Source organism: Callospermophilus lateralis, chromosome 11 (genome assembly GCF_048772815.1).
Source record: "Callospermophilus lateralis isolate mCalLat2 chromosome 11, mCalLat2.hap1, whole genome shotgun sequence".
NCBI classification, from domain to species: Eukaryota; Metazoa; Chordata; class Mammalia; order Rodentia; family Sciuridae; genus Callospermophilus; species Callospermophilus lateralis.
The window spans coordinates 43,552,017-43,569,832 of NC_135315.1; the positions used below are offsets into that span (position 1 = coordinate 43,552,017).

The 17,816-nt window shown below is 34.1% G+C and overlaps 1 protein-coding gene across 1 annotated transcript in view; it reads left to right on the forward strand.

The window, feature by feature from the left end:
• The window catches only part of Cpd (carboxypeptidase D), a 74,352-nt gene that overhangs the window by 43,747 nt on the left and 12,789 nt on the right, over window positions 1-17,816 (forward strand). Inside the window, exons 8-13 of the mRNA XM_076871837.1 lie at window positions 4,093-4,202; window positions 9,114-9,216; window positions 9,868-10,010; window positions 11,497-11,666; window positions 13,754-14,077; window positions 15,848-16,043. Of these exons, the coding sequence (XP_076727952.1) occupies window positions 4,093-4,202; window positions 9,114-9,216; window positions 9,868-10,010; window positions 11,497-11,666; window positions 13,754-14,077; window positions 15,848-16,043 (1,046 nt within the window). The remainder of the gene's footprint in view (window positions 1-4,092; window positions 4,203-9,113; window positions 9,217-9,867; window positions 10,011-11,496; window positions 11,667-13,753; window positions 14,078-15,847; window positions 16,044-17,816) is intronic.

Consider the following 17,816-nt stretch of genomic DNA (forward strand, 5'->3'; position numbering starts at 1 on the left):
TTAACAGGTAATTAACAGTGTAACAGGAGGAAACATATGATTTTGTTTGTTAATATTTTTATTGTGGCATAGGGAATGGGGGAGGCTTCATAGGAAAAAAGTAAAGCTCCAAAAGAAGTAGCAGTTAGACTTTAGCAATTATGTGATATGTTGTGAAAAGTGTCTAGTCAAAGGAAAGATATTTGGGCTTCTGGGGGCAGTAAATTATAGGAAACTTACTGGGAAATACATGGGTAAACTTATGGAAGATAGGGGTTGTTTTAGTAAGATTTGTTTGTGTACACTTGTCTTGGCTTTGACTTGTTGTCTCTAATGGTAAGAATGTTTTCTTTTTCCTTGTACCCAGAGGTAGTTTTCTCACCAGAAATTTATACCAGGCACCTAGGCAGAAATGAGGAGAGCACAAAGCCATTCCTATATCTGCTGTTTCCCAATTGTCTTCAACTCAAAATAATGAGTGCTATATTTTTATTCCCTTCACTGCCAACTTAACAATTTAGAATTTTGAAAGATATAGGAAAAAGTAAGATTTCCTTTTTATAAATTTTGATATCAATTTTTTAAAATTGTCATGAATTCTTTTTTTAAAATTTTTATTGTTGGTTGTTCAAAACATTACATAGTTCTTGATATATCATATTTCACACTTTGATTCAAGTGGGTTATGAACTCCCATTTTTACCCCGTATACAGATTGCAGACTCACATCAGTTACACATCCATTGATTTACATATTGCCATACTAGTGTCTGTTGTATTCTGCTGCCTTTCCTATCCTCTACTATCCCCCCTCCCCTCCCCTCCCCTCCCCTCTTCTCTCTCTACCCCCTCTACTGTAATTCATTTCTCCCCCTTGTATTATTTTTCCCTTTTCCCTCACTTCCTCTTGTATGTAATTGTCATGAATTCTTGATGAACTATTTTAAAGTGAACAATTCCAGTGTCATTTAGTACATTCACAATTAAAAAATCTGTTCCAAAACACCTCCAGGACCCCAAATGAAACGCCATACCTGTTAAGCAATTCCTTCCCATTCTCCCCTCCCTTCAATTTTAGAGAACCAACCATCTGTTCTCTCTCTATATATTTATCTGTTGTGAATTTTTCATGTAAATGAAACCATACAATATTTATCCTTTTGAGTCTGGCTCCTTTTATTTATTTATTTTGTATTGAGGATTTTTATTTTTTGCTCTTATATCAAGGTTGGTTAAGTAAAAAAAAAAAAATACTAATGTCACCTCTTCTAAGGTTCATTCTCAAGGCTCCTGTTATGTATTCCCTCCACTGAGAAGTGTTTTGGATCCCCCACCTGTGTGTACCCATAATTACTGCTACAAGGGTTTGCATAGGATGTTAATTTCTATCTTTGCTGAGGGCAGAATACCTTGAAAGGAGATATTGTTTAACTTGTGCCTATACTAGGTACATTTGCTACATATTAGGCTCATGGGTCATACCTTTAATTTTTAAGCACATGATGAAGCGCTCCTTATTATGAAAATCATATCTTAATCATCCTTAAATCACTTGCTTAGCACTCTGTCCAATAAGTATTTGGTGAATGGATAAAATCTTTATAGACTCTCTTTTTAACAGACTCCATATTACAATTCACAGTCCTCCTTGGTACACAGCCATTTTCAATGGAGAGAAATTCTCTATATCTAACTTAAATTCTGTGTCCTCTTTTCTTGTATTCTGCATAAATATTGAAAAAATGGAATTCTCTTCCTCAGGACTCATGGAGCTTAGCATGAGTCCCTTCTTAGCAGAATGGTGCACTCTTATTATATTGTATAGAAGTTTTAACGTTCAACAAGACTTATAGGCTCTTCAGTCCTAGAAAGAATACTAGGCAAGCAAAATAGTTTTGGAATGTTATTCACTGTTTATGTTCTCCACTGGAAAACAGGCTTTGTTCTTAAAATTAATAGAAGAGTTGATTTGGCTTTTCATTCTGTGTCATATGACAATGAAATCAACATTTTCATGAAAATAACATAATTTGGGAAATGTAGCACAAGTAAGCAGCTAAAAAAAATTGCTGTCAGCGGTAGTGAACTCTGTTTTCTTTCAAAAAGAAATAAAATTGTATTCAAAGCAAGTACATGCACATACTACATCCTAACTGTTTGCTATTCAGCAGGGTCAGGGACACTGCCATACAGCAATCTATACAGTTCTTATGACCAGGCTGATATGTAGTTTATTTAGAGACAGGATCTCAACTGAGTTGCTTAGGGCCTTGCTGTATTGCTGAGGCTGGTCTTGAACTTGTAATCCTCCTGCCTCAGCCTCCCAAGTTGCCTGGCTAATATTAAGTCTTTTATGACCCCACTTTTTTTTAAACTTTAGAAAATTAGCCATTTGAGCTGGGTGTGTTGGCACATGCCTGTAATCCCAGAGGCTCAGGAGGCTGAGGGAGGAGGATCGTGAGTTCAAAGCCAGTCTCATCAACTTAACAAGGCCCTAAGCAACTCAGTGAGACCCTCTCTCTAAATAAAATATAAAAAAGGCCTGGGGATGTGACTTAGTGGTTAAATGCCTCTAGATTCAATCCCTGGTACCAAAAAAAAAAGAGAGAGAGAGAGAAAAAAAAAGAAAAGAAAATTAGCCATTTGAAAGTAGTGAATAGGAGTTGATGCTGATTTTTTTTTGTTTGAGTTTTTTTATTTGAATTTTTACACATGGGCCATGGATCCAAGATAAAATTCCATGTTTTTGAGAAGTTAAATTTTAGTCAGAAGAGGTGCTAAAGTATCTTGTTCTTGTTAGAGCTATTTGGGGTTTGAAAGAAAAATTTTTTCACCTTATTTGTTTTTTACATGGTGCTGAGGATCTGAACCCAGTGCCTCACATGTGCTAGGCAAGCGCTCCACCTCTGAGCTACACAACCCTAGCCCAAGAGCACAGTTCTGTATACTGTTTATTTAATTTTTTTCCTGTGAATGTATGTTAGCATTTATTATTACAGGATTACTTCCTGAAATGAAGTTGAATATTCTATTCCCTTTATTCCCATTCCTTTAATGTAGCATATTAAAAAAGGGAAAAGATGAATGGATCAATAGAAAGTATAATAAGTGGACATGTGGACAAAAGAAAACAATGTGACTATAGGGAAATAAAAGATACAGTTCTGTGGAAGGAGAGTGAACATGTGTAGCTCAGAGGTTTTGCCTAAGGAACACCCTAACCACTTTATGCCTTGTGGGATGCTTGAAGGGAGTTGATATCCTTTACATGTTCTGAAGTATCACTTCTTTATCTTAAGCCAGAAGAAGTCATATGATGTAACTCCAATTGAGTAATTTCTAGTAGCACAATAGGAGAAATTTTTAGTTGTTGGGGGGAGAAGGGGGTCAGCGCTGGCTCTGCTTTCCATATGATTCATAAGTCATTTAACTTCTCTAGTTTAGACTCCATATCTCCAAAATTAAGGGGATGGATTAGTTGGATCTCAGAGGTCTCTTATTTTAAAACTCTATTAAAATGTCTAAATTTTACTAAAAAATTATCAATTTGCTCTATTTTTCTGGTCTTAAATATTATAAAAATAAAATTGTTTAAATTATACCTGTATACGTCTAGTTTCAGCTTTGACAATAAATTACAAGAGTAAATTCAGATAAATTCCCAAGACCTTTCTAGTGAAGGCACCTTTTAGGTATCATGCATAGCTATTTACCTCTCACTTGCCTACTTTGATTTTTTTTAGGAAATTGCTGTATTTTTCCTTTTTCCAGGTTCCTAGGGATTGAATCTAGGCTTTGCACATTGCTAGGCAAGCGCTACCACTGAACCATACCCCTACTTTTTTTAAAAATATTTTTTAGTTGTCAATTTTATTTATTATGTGGTGCTGAGAATCAAACCCAGGGCCTTACACATGCTAGGCAAGTGCTCTACCACTGAGCTACAAACCCAACCCCTATACCTCTACTCTTTATTTTTCATTTATATTAATATTAGTCATGGTGAAATTTTATTGATTTCCCGTCTCTGACAGTATTGTGAAAAACTTAACTTTATCTTAATGACCCATCTTAAAACCTGTAACGTGATGTATTTCCTCTTTTCCTTTATAGGTTCTTTGGTGGTTAACTACCCTTTTGATGATGATGAACAAGGGCTTGCCATTTATAGTAAATCACCAGATGATGCTGTGTTTCAACAAATAGCACTTTCTTATTCCAAGGTAGGTTTGTGTTTAAGCATCAAATGCTATAGAATTAATTCATTTAAAAAATGCTTTAAAATAGGTTCTGTAAGTCAAGTGCTTTCTTTTTTAAGCTTCCATGACTCCTTTCAGTCAGCCTTTGGCCTTTTTATTCTGTTTCCCATCTCACTTTTGGACATGCTATATGCATTTCTCCATTAGCCTTTATCAGGTAATGTCTTTTTAGTTATGGTTTTTAGAATAGTACCTGGAATATATACATGCTAGTTTATTTCATTTGACAGACATTTAAGTTGTAAGTCCAGTAAATGAGGCTAAAGTGGAGGATTGATGAACTACAGGTCTAGAGCCAAATGTAGCCCACCATTTGTTTTTGTAAGTTTTATTGGCATACAGATATATAGTATATACATACTTTTATAGATTGTATAGCTGCTTTTTCCTTTAACATCTGAAAATAAGTCAGTGTAATTCACCATGTTAACAAACTCAAGAAGTAAGACCTCGCAGCCATCTTAGTAGATTTCAGAGGACAAATTGAGTAGTTGCAACAGAGACTTTTGGATCTGTAAAGCCTAAAATTTTACTGTCTTGCCCTTTACAGAAAAAAAAATTGCTAATGACTGGTTTAAGATATTTTAAATCCTATAGTAGTATATAGCACAGGAAAGCAGGCAGAAGTTTCAGTGTCTTCTAAATTTCCTATAATGAACATAGATTTGTTTATTACTGTTAAAATTTGTGTGTGTGTGTGAAAATTTCATTTAAAAATATTTCTTAGAAAACATGTTCAAAGTTGGGGCTTGAGTAGGCATATTAATTTTAGTTTTGAATCTACTGATTTATTAATTATATATAATGAAGATTATTACTGCAACTCTTTTAAAATCACAGCCTTTTATCATTCCTCCTTCTTCATCCTCTCTGAGTGAACATTGTGAGGTTATTCAGAGTTCCTAATAGAAGAGCACAGCTGTGGATTTCACCTTAAGGATTTATTGCCTTCTGTTTGGGCATACCATTTTTTGGAAGGACACAAGTAGACTAATAGCAGAAGAATGGATATTGTTTCAATCATTGAAATCCAAATTAAGTGATCAGATTCTGCACATATTCTATGTTAATTTTCATGATCTTGCTTTTCAACTCCATTGAGCTTTATGGTTCCTTAGCTTTTCTTTCTTAAGACAATTGAACTTTTTCATTTCCCTTTCTACCCAGCCTGGGCCCATGGATGTATCTTCAGTAATGGTCCTGGGGATCTTGTACACTTCTTTGATATATCTGCCTTCCCAATATCCAATCCTCAGTAGTTGCCACCAGCTCTCTTCTCCATCCCGATAAGTATAACCAAGAATAGTCACAGAGTCATGGCAATTTGCTACACTCCATATATATGCTCTCTAACCCCAGCTGAGCCTTTAATCCTAGTTGGAAGCATTTCATATTTGGCTCTTCTGACCCTATGGTGGTTCTAAGCCTTCATCCTCTACTGTTCTAGTTCCACTCCTGTTACTCTCGGTAGATCACTTTGCATTGAGCTAAAATACAACTCTGAGAAACTTGGTTTGAGTTCATGTAGATTCTGCCTTTTCCATTACTATTTGTGTGTGTCCTGCTCTTATTCTCGTTCATTTCTTGATTGCACTGCTTCCTGCCTTCTCTGAAATCTTAAGCCTTCGTGTCTTCTATTAATGGGATAGTTGATCATTAAAGTCCCCAGTCTTTGCTCACAGCCTTTTTCCCCCCCTTGGCTAATAAGCAGCTTACCTAGAAATAAGGTCTTCCATTAGCTTTAATAAACACCATAAAGATACCTTTCCATAATTTTTTATCCTTATGCTGCCAAATTTCTCAAAAATAAATAATTTGGGGAGACTTCTAAGTGGCCAAAGACAGTAATGGATATGTAGCAGTCAATTTCCCAGAATTTTTTCCAAAATGATATAAAATGACTTTACAGCTACCAAAATTCTGCCCTTGGTATTACAAAAGATCCTGAAACTGCAAAGTAACTGTGAATTAAAAAAAAAAATAAAAATCAGGAAATCCCTGCATGATCTGCCATGTGCTGGTTTCACCTTTATCCTAGCATGCAGCTTTGTGGTAAGGAAAAGCTGACTGTGAAAATCTATGGAGAAGATAGAGAAGGGGGGCTAATGAGGGTGGGCTTAAAGGTGATTTGGAATGACTGCACATTACATATGTTCTAGACCCAAAAATATTTAAAAAGGAGCTGAGGAGATAAGAGCACTGAAGTACTAGAAAGAGATTTCAAAATGCATACAACTTAAAGGAACTGGTGTGACTTAAAGGGATAAGCAGTTTAAAAGGACGAGTACATTTAAAGGGAAATCTTCCAAACTCATAGCTCTTGGTAGAGAAAGAAAAAGAAAGAAAAAAAAAAAGAAATGATAAGATGCCCTTTGGCAATTAGATGGTGAAGAGGAAAAGAAGACGAAAAAAGGGGTAAATGTAGGGTTTTACAAGTCAGAAAAAGACCTGTAAAGTCCAAGGCTTTATAATTTCACCCTTACCACCCAAACAAAAAAAATCACACTGAAGTACCTTTACTAATTATGAAAGAAAAGGGCATCATTAAACTAGGAATCATGTACAAAAGCCCAATATCATAAAAATGAACATGAGGAAGATAAAGTTCATGAAAACTATTGCAAAAAGTCAGGAAATAAAATTTTACACATATAAACAAGGAAATCCTCTTATTACCAAAAAGCAATCAAGAAGCAGAAGAAAATTATAAGTTGGCACTCCAAGCAGATTAATTATACCCAAACATGTATTGAGAATATGAAACAAAATCTTTACTACAAATAGTCAAAAAATGAAAACAAAGGAGGAAGGGGACAGACAGAATAAAAGAAAGTTGATGGTGTCCAAATTATCCATTTTTTTTGACATTTGTGCTTTTGGTGTAATATCTAGGAAATAAAGGTTATTCCTATTTTTTCCTAAGTATTTTATAGTTTTAGTTTATACATTCAGGTTTATGATCCATCTTGAGCTAATTTGGGGGTACAATGTGAGGAAAAGGTCTAGATTCATTCTTTTGCATGTGGATTTTCAGTTTTCTCAGTACTGTCTTTTTGAAAAGATTATATTTTGCCCCTTGGTTTGTAGAATAAGCCTCCTAGAACCATTAATTTATCATGTCATCCATTAAAATAACACTTTGAAGAAAGTCAAAGTGTTATTCGTTACTGTCTTAGAACTGTGGTTTCCAGAGTTATCTTTATACTAGATGATCCATTAAGATGCAAGAAGAATGTTAGATATTCTATTTATATTTTTAAATGTATGCTTTAAATTTAAAATTTTATCCACATTTATAATATACATATTATAGAAAATGTATGACTGGCATTAAATAAATACTCAATAAGTAGTATTTATTATGATTATCTCAGTGATTATTAATTTATCCTCATTTCCACATTTCTGAAGCTCCTATCATCTATTGAAATGTACCTGTGCTGTGTCCTATTCTATTAGGTCTATAAAATTATATTTCCTCAATTCTAAGGTGCCATCAATTGTAGTACAGATCATTGATTCAATAAAAGTTTTAAAATATATGCATATTAGTTCAATGGTACACTAATATACATATGTGTGTGTGTGTGTGTGTATATATAATATAATTAGATGGATGGATAGATAGCTATTGATGGAAACATAGATAAAGATAGAGGCACAGAAGATCATTGTACAGCCTTTCCTGGAAAATCAGAAAACAAAAGAGCATATGTACAAGCTGGGCACAGTAGCACATGCCTGTAAAACCAGCAGCTCTGGAGACTAAGTTAGGAGGATTGCAGATTCAAGACCAGCCTCAGCAATTTAGTGAGATCCTGTCTCAAAATAAAAAATAAAAAGGACTGGGGATGTAGCTCAGTGGCAAAGCATCCTTAGACTCAATCCCCTCCCTGCCAAAAAAAAAAAAAAAAAAGCAGAGCAAAAGCAAGCATGTGTACAATTGTTACCGAGTGTTATGAGATCACCAGCCTTTAATTGGTATATTAAATTTCTGGAAGGGGACTATTCATATATTTTAAATTTAAAAGGTTAATTCTCAAGGTGGTAGAGAAATTATTATTCTTTTCTTCACACTTTTCTTTTTTCTATTTCCAATAGAAAGAAGTGAATTTTGATCATCTCTCAAATCTTAATTTCTTCCAGGAAACTTCCCTTGCCACTTTAGTAAGAAGTAATATTTCTGTCCTCTGGATTCCAGTATCATTTATTTGTGTCTCCATGGCAGTTTTTCTTCCCCTTCATTGAATAAGCAATTGTACATGTACTGGATGCCAGACATTGGGCTAGATGCTGAGAACACAAAGACACAAACTGTTTCAAAGAGTACTGACTTAAGGGAAGAAAATACATAACCCGTTGTAATAGGATAATTGTACATTGTGCAGGCAAAGCACAGATGAACCATCTTAGTTCTCCTATATGTCAGGGAAAGCTGCTTATTCCACATTGTATGTGTGTTGTCTTTTCTATAAGTTCCTTAAAGATATGAAATGAATGTATGAATATGAGAAAATTTTTTTAAAAATTTAGTTAATAGATAGACACAATACCTTTATTTTGTTTATTTATTTTTATTTGGTTCTGAGGATCAAACCCACTGCCTCACATGTGCGAGGGAAGTACTCTGCCACTGAGCCACAACCCCAGCCCTGATAATTTTGATTTTGAAAAATAAATTTACCTAGTCAAACTCTGGCATAGAAAATTATACATTAAAAAGTCTCAATGCTTCCTATGGCCCCATCTCCTCACCTCCTACCCCCTTACGTAACCTATTGTAGTCACTTTTATTATTTTCCTATATCTTTCCTATGTTTTTTGATGGGGACACTAACAAATACAAATAAAGATTCTTTTTTTTCTCTCCCCCAGGAAAATTCCCAAATGTTTCAAGGCAGACCTTGCAAGAATATATACCCTAATGAATATTTTCCTCATGGAATAACAAATGGAGCTAACTGGTATAATGTCCCAGGTAAAGATTACCAAGGCCTTAAAACTTGGACTTTATACTTTTCTAATCTTTTTTAATTTTGAGAGAAAAATCACTCTTTTAAAAAATATTGTTTAGCTAGGTGCAATGGTATGTGTCTGTTATTCCAGTAACTTGGGAGGCTAAGGCAGGAGAATCACAAATTTGAGGCCAGCCTGGGCAACTTAAAAGACCTGTCTTAAAATAAAAAATCAAAAGGACTGAGAATATAGCTCAGTGGTAGCTCACCCCTAGGTTCAATTCCTAGTACCCCTCCCACAATTGTTTAAATAGTTTAAAACATTCAAATAACCTTTTCAGCTATTTTGAATTTGGTGCTTTTTGACTTTTGAGCACAAGTAATGCACTTTAACTTAATAAAAGTGTTGTACTTGACTTATGGCTATTGTAAAGAACCTTACATTTACCAGTAGGAAGAATATAAGCTACACTTGAATTCTTCTTAAACGTAGAGTCCAGATGTTTTGCCTGGACACAAGCATCAAAGAGCCCTCCTATGAATGCCATTATTGTTTTTCAGCCAGTGCAGATCCAAAATGAATTTGGCTTTTTTACTAGGTACTCATCCTGCCTTTTAAGAACTGAACTATTTAGACCTTCAGAGTAACTTGTTTTAATTTTTTTGTCCTTTAGGTGGTATGCAGGACTGGAACTATTTACATACAAATTGCTTTGAAGTAACTATTGAACTAGGTTGTGTGAAATACCCATTTGAGAAAGATCTGCCAAGGTTTTGGGAGCAGAATCGAAGATCTCTAATCCAGTTTATGAAGCAGGTGACTATTCAGGAGTGAAGTATAGTTTCTTTCAAGAGCAAGAAGATTTTTGTGTGGACACATGGTTTTCATGTAGTGATTTTAGAATACACCCTTTTGAATTTCAACTTGTTTTAGTGTATTTACCCAATCTTTGTATTCCAATTTATTTAGTACATTTATGTAGAAAATTCATGGATGCAAATAAGTTTATTTGTTTATAGGGAAAAAATTTAAAGGAAGTAATTAAATAAGCGAGGTGCAATGGTATATGCCTATAATCCTTGCAACTTGAGAAGCTGAGGCAGGAGGATAGCAAATTTGAAGCCAGCTTAAGCAATTTATCGAGGTCCTAAGCAACTTAGTGAGATCCTGTCTCAAAACAAAAAATAAAAAGGATTGGGGATGTAGCTTAATGGTAAAGTGTCTCTGGGTTCAATATACAGCTCAAAAAAAAAAAAAAAAAGAAAGAAAGAAATTAAGATAGTGACATTTTGTTCTTAATGGCTAACGGTCACTTTACCCTGACCTTATCAAAGGCCAACATAAAGTGTTTGTCAAGTGATATATGGGTTATAGGGTAAATATTTTTATTCTTTTTCTTATTGCCAGTGATTTACTGTGAAATGATTAATTTCCTTTTGTTTGGATATGCATGGTAACTTATAGGTAAAAGACTATAAGAAATATGCCTATGGTAATTAGGGTAATCTAATACATTGTACTAGTACTTTTCTACTTTAATCATTTTCCTAAGTGGCAAGGCATAAAGTCTGGGGGTCGGTACTATATTTAAAAACATTTTATTCTGAAAAAATGTAAACATTCAGAAAAGTTATAAGACTAGTATGATAAACACTCATTCCTACACCTAAATTTAACAATTTTTAATATTTTTCTGTGTTTGCTTTTTATATATGAAACTCATTTCCACCCAGTTTTGGTTAAACTGTTTCAGTATAAATTGGAAGTATTCAGGTTTTTTACTCCAAAATATTTCAGCCTCTATCTCTGGTATATCATCTCCAAATGCCATAACCCATTACCAAAAATTAATAGTAATTCTTTGATATTACCTAACACCTAGTCCATATTCTAATTTCCACACTCATCCCCAAGATGAATTTTATAGCTATATTTTTATATTGCATTTATTATTTCTTTTTACTTTCTTATAGTCCTTCCATTTTTTAAAAAAATGATGTTTTCTTTTTAAAGAGGCCAAGGCCTATTTTCTTGTAGAATATCCTATATTTTGAAATAGAATGTTCCAAAATTTAAACAATGTTATTTATATTTTCATGATATAGGTAAATCTAGCCTAGAAAAAATTAGCCTTTAGAGACTAAAATGTTTTGTTTAATGGGCATTTACATTTAGCCTTACTCTGAAATCCTAAATTCCTATTTGTTTACATTATTACAATCTGTTAATTTGGATATGAGCTCCCAAAGAAATTAGATGATGATCTTTACCATTAAATCTGGTATTCTTGTCCTTTATCCAGGTTCATCAAGGTGTTAAAGGATTTGTCCTTGATGGCACTGATGGCAGGGGCATATTAAATGCCACCATTAGTGTTGCTGAAATTAATCACCCAGTGACTAGTTACAAAAATGGAGATTACTGGCGTCTCTTGGTTCCAGGAACTTATAAGATCACAGCATCTGCCCGAGGGTGAGTGATGAATGCTTCAGAATTGAAGGATTCGGATAAGACAAACCTAGTTCCATTCTGGAGGATTATTTCCACAAAAGTCCTAGAAAGCCTGCTAAGCAACATAAAGTTTAGAGCTGGTTTCACTACCCCCTAGTGGCAAAGTGAGTACAGTAACTGTCAAGTATGAGAAATCTGTGGAATTATTTACCTTTATCTTTCTCCACTCTGATTTCCTGTTCCCTGCTCAGATGCAGAAGCCAAATAAGGGATTTCCTTCACTATTGGTATCAATTCTGGAAAGCACCTGTTATAGAAAAAGAAAATACCCCTGTTCTGCTGCATACTATAGTCACACTGTACTTTACATTGATTCTCTTTCAAACAAAGCCTTTTAAAACTCACACTCATTTTTTACTGTTACACATTTGCCTTAAAGCTTCAGTGAAATTTTCACCTGATTGCAGGTTCACTAAGTGAGGCCATTTTCAATATTTTATTTTTACAGGTTTTCTTTCACAAAGACTTACTTATTAAACTTTTTTTTTCCCTTAAAGCCTGGGTCTCACTTTTTGGCTCAGGTTAGTCTTGAACTCCTGGGCTCAAGGGATCCTCCCACCTCAGCCTCTCAGGTACCTAGGAATATAGATGTGTACCATCACACCTGATGTAGGTTTATTTATTTAAAAAGAAAGTGAATTTATGACTTTTTAATTGAGGGGGGGAAAAGAAACTCTAATTTTAATTTTCTTCTACAAATGACTTAGAATTGGAGTCACTTGACCGTTTAATCTGAAATCTCTTATTTTTACCCATTATACCACTTTTCAAAATATTTCATGTTTTGATAAATGTATGAACTACCACAAGACAGTTCCCTCTGAGCTTTTTTCTTTTTTTTTTTTTAATTCATTCTTTTTAGTTGTATATGACAGTAGAATGTATTTTGACATATTATACAAACGTGGAGTGTAATTTCCCATTCTTATGGTTATACATGATATGAAGTTACACTGGTCGTGTATTCATATATGAACATAGGAAAGTTATGTCCGATTCATTCTTCTTTCTTTCCTATTCCCATCCTCCCTCCTTTCCCTTCATTTTCCTTTGTCTAATCCAATGAACTTATTCTTCTCTCTCCACCCTGCTTATTATAAGTATGTTAACATTCACATATCAGAACATTCAGCCTTTGGCTTTTTGGGTTGTCTTATTTTTACTTAGCATGATGGTATACAGTTCCACCCATTTACACACAAATGCCATAATTTCATTCTCTTTGTAGCTGAGTAATATTCCATTGTGTAACCAGTATAACTCCACATTGTGTACAACCACAAGAATGGGGAGTTATACTCCATGTGTATATAATCTATCAAAATACATTCTACTGTCATGTATAATTAAAAAGAACAAATAAAAAATTTAAAAATATATTCCATTGTGTATATATACCACATTTTCTTTATCCATTCATCGGTTAAGGGCACTAGGTTAGTTCCATAGCTTCTGGCTAACTTATTTCTGAGGAGTTAGTATAAAGTCCCATTAGAGTAAAGGTAACTTTGTGAAGACATCAAGACACTTATAGTTATTGTTACCTTTTTATTTTTTAAAAGGCTTTCAAATATCTGATGGTCCTTAAATGGAGGAGTTAGAACCTTACACTAATGAGTAATGAGGTCTTTTCTGTTTTTCTTCCTTTTGGCAGTGTTAGATATAACTAAAGCAGTAGGGTATCTGAGAAGTAGGGCAACAGTGATGTGTTTGGTGGTGAATGTTCTTAAGCTCTTCATCTTTTCCACCCACATACCCCGATGGCAGACAAGTGAACTTAGATTCTAAGAGACATGGGTGTCATCCACTGCAAGCACAAACTTTTATTTGAAGTCATATTTTTAATCTTAACTCATTCATATTTGACATGAATGTCTGTCCTTTTTTTTTTTGTTAATGTTTTAAAAAATCAAATTATCTCCAAGTTAAAAACTTGATTCTTTTGGAAAACAATTTACATTATTCCAAGGATTCATGTGTCCTCCTTTCCCAATACTTGGATACTCCAGCCGAAGAAGCATGGCTCTGATCTGTCTGCTTTATTATAGGTATAACCCAGTTACTCAGAATGTGACTGTCAAGAGTGAAGGTGCTATTGAGGTCAACTTCACACTTGTTCGATCCTCAACAGATGGGAACAAGGAATCAAAGAAAGGAAAGGGGGATAGCACCAGCGCTGAAGATGCGAGTGACCCAACTACTAAAGAGTTTGAAGCTTTAATTAAAGACCTTTCAGCTGAGAATGGTTTGGAAGGCATTATGTTAAGCTCTTCCTCAAATCTGGCTCTTTATCGATACCATTCATACAAAGACTTATCAGAATTTTTGAGAGGACTTGTAATGAACTATCCACTTATTACAAATCTTACCACGTGAGTGTCAACCTTCTTATTATGCCTTTTCTTTTTTCTTTAAGAGGTTTTATTCAGCATCAGCCACCTTGAACAGGTCTTTTAATTTATTTAGACATATTTGGGAGCTAAATGTACAGAGAGCTGGAGTTATTTTGCAATAGATAGTTGATGGAGATCTTTTAAACAATGAATCTATGAGGAACATTGGAGGAGAATTATTTGTTAGATTAGCAATGTATCATCTTGAAGCCTGAGAAAATGTAAATTTACTTTTCCTAATGAATGCTTAATTTTAACTGATTTCAAACCCTTTTTGCTTTTCAGCTGCCATTCACATACTAACTAAATATTATTTGGTTTGTTTTATTTCACTAGTGACAAGGGAAGGAGTTTGGAACTATGAGCACACCTTTTTAGGACCATGTGTAATCTTTTTTTCAAATCAGAAAATGAAGTGATTACTATCATTTCGTGTACGCTTATCTGTATTTACAGTCAGTTACCTGAAACTTTAGATACATATTTGATTGAAGCTTCTTAGAAAAATATGTAGTATTAGTTTATGTAAAACTGATAACTTTGAGAGCCTTTTTCCTTCTTTTTATGGCACTTCTCTGCATTACCTGTTTTATTATAGGTCCTCTTCTGGTCTTGTTACAGTTAACTCCAAAAATGTTTCCATGATTAATTGATTCTTATGGTTTGTCTGCTGTGGGTGGGGCCTTCATGTTTTGCTTTGAGCCTATAGTTCTTCTCTTTTGCATACCTAATTAACACTTTCTAGCCTTTTTTTTTTTAATCTCTCTTCATTGGTCCTTTTAATTTTACCAGAAAAGCTTCTGAAATTCTGATTTATACTGTTTGTAGATACAAAGTGTGATGTTTACTTTGGCAATACCAATTACCTCCCTTCCTTGACTAATTCTTGAATATTTCTGCCTTGTTCAGGTTTTAAAATCATCCATCTTAGTGCCATAGAGAAGGTATAGGCTTTATTATTTTAAAATAATCCCCAAATTTGGCATTATTTTGCTATCTATTTAGCTTACATATTTTTTTAAACTTTTATTTTAAGATGTGCTTTTCCATTAACTATTTCCCCCAAATGGGGCATACCTGATGGTGGTGGGGGACAGGAGTTTTAGGTGGAACACCAGTCGACAGGCAGTATCATTGATTGACATCGTGAGAAGGCAATAATCTTTTATTCTAATATCCTTTCTTAATTTAATTTTAGTACATTTTCTTGTCTAACTCTAGCAAATCTCTCTTATATAAAAGAAAGAAGGCCTTAAGCTCACAGCTCTTGAGCAAGCAGAACATTTCATCATTGTTTTGTTTTTATTGAATTATTTTTATTTCAAAACTGATGTTGTATTTACAGTAGAGTATAAATTGTCTTATTTACATATATATGGATTTAAAAGGGAGGTTCTCTACATATATTTTAATATTTCCATAATGAAAATTTCAGTGAGTTAACTTAAAAGACATAGATCATAGAAGATGGGACAAATGTTGTGAAGATGGTAGAAAAAGGACCAAATTTGGAGGAATACTGAGTGAAATCAAATTCCTTCTTAAATCCGATACTATTTTACTTGTATTTGACTTTCTTTGGTCAAGGAAAACCAATTTTCCTAAGGTTTTCTGACATAATGACTTCTGCTGTGAAGACTTTTTTAAAGCCTTTTCATGTTTTATTTTCATTTTTATTTTAAAAATACATAAATCAGTATTAATATTATAATGCTTGCTAACTTGCTTTTTGTTTCTGGCCTTTGAAAGTTTGGGACAGAGTGCTGAATATCGTCACATCTGGTCTCTTGAAATCTCCAATAAACCCAATGTATCTGAACCTGAAGAACCAAAGATTCGTTTTGTTGCTGGTATTCATGGAAATGCTCCAGTTGGAACTGAACTGCTTTTGGCTCTGGCAGAATTTCTCTGTCTGAACTACAAAAAGAACCCAGCTGTTACTCAAGTAAGAGATAGTCTGTTTTGACTTGCTTTCAGAGGAAAAAACTACCTGGGTGCAATGGTGCATGCCTGTAATCCTAGCAATTTGGGAGACTGAAGTAGGAGGATTGTAAGTTTGAGGCTAGCCTCAGCAATTTAGTAAGACCCTGTCTCATATTAAAAAATAAAGAAAGAATATAAAAGTCTGATGATGTAGCTCAGTTGTAAAATACCCCTGGGTTCAATTCCTAGTCCCAGTGATGGGGGCGGGGGGAGAGTTCGGTGACATGGATGTCAGGATGCCATTTAAAATTTTTGTTTCTTAAATTAGATTTTACACTGAGTACATTGTGTTACTCTTTTAAAAATGAATGATCTTTGTATATGCTCATTGTTAATAGTATCTTTCCATTCTTTTCTTTTTGTGGTGCTGGGGATTGAACTTGAGGCCTCACACATGCTGGGCAAGCACTCTAGCACTTAGCTACATCCCTAACCCTCTATTATATATCTTTGTATATATTAAGAGGCAGAGAGAAAAAAAATTCTAAATGTTGGCATTCAGTTCTTTACTCCTTTGTTTAAGCCAAGGTACCCTTCTAATTTTTACTTACCGTTTTATATGTTCTAACTTGAGGAACTTCCACTTTTAGTTGCTTATAACTAGAATATTATATTGAAAAATATAGTAAAAGTCATAGTTTTTCTTTTGATGTAATACATAAAAATTGTTGGACATACTGGCTGCTAAAAGACTTTACAAAAGGTGGTTTGGCATTGTCTGCTTTAGCCATTAAGGACTACAGAAAAGAATTTTGATTCAGGTGCTTAGTCATGTAAGTATAAGGAGCCTAGTTTGGTATTGTCTCAGGGAAAAGAAGGAAAGAGTGCATTATTCTAGAAGACTCATTAATTGGCATTGACTTTAATGAATTTAGGAAAGGGGAAAAGAAGTAGTATTTGTTGAATATATACTGTGTTCAAGGTACTATATATTAGATACTTTACATATATCATTAATTTAATTCTTAACTCTGTGACAATGATTATCTCCAATTACAAATGTAAACTGGGGTATTTGTTAACTTATAGTATATGTTACAGTTAGTTGTTGGTAGAATTGGATTTAAACCCAAGCATAGAGTCTATTTTGGTGTCCTTTGTCCTGTAAGTCAATAAATAAATAAATACAAGAGTGTGTCTCACTCTAAAGCGCCCCCCCCCCCCGCATGGTTTTCTTGTAACATACTGCCTTCCCTAAAAAGAAATTTTGGAAAGATTCAATGTCATGATCAGGATCAGAAGCGACCTGTGTAACCAGATAAGCTGAACTTAAATCAGCCTTGCAAAGATTATTTTACCAAAAAGTCCATTGATGAGTTGCAGATAGTATCTCAAAGATATTTTTTCTTTTTCTTTCTTTCTTTCTTTTTTTTAATGAGAGCATATCTAAGACAGTGGTTTTCAACCCTGCTATGTGATAGGAACACCTGGGAAGTTTTAAAAAATATCATTGCTTAGACTCCATCCCCAGAGGCGTCAGTATTTCTTTTAAAACTTCTCACATTCCCAGAACCTTCAACCCTGCCCCCTCAAAAAAAATCTACTAAGATTTATGTTGTATTGTTCTGTTTGTGGTATTAGGGATTGAATTCTGAGCCTTTTGCATGCTAGGCAAGCGCTCTACCACTAAGCAACACTTCCAGCCCATGTTATTCATATATTTAACCATATCTGTGACCTACTGGTCTTATGGTTATAAGAGATGACATATCTTAAGTGAACCACCTAACTGAAA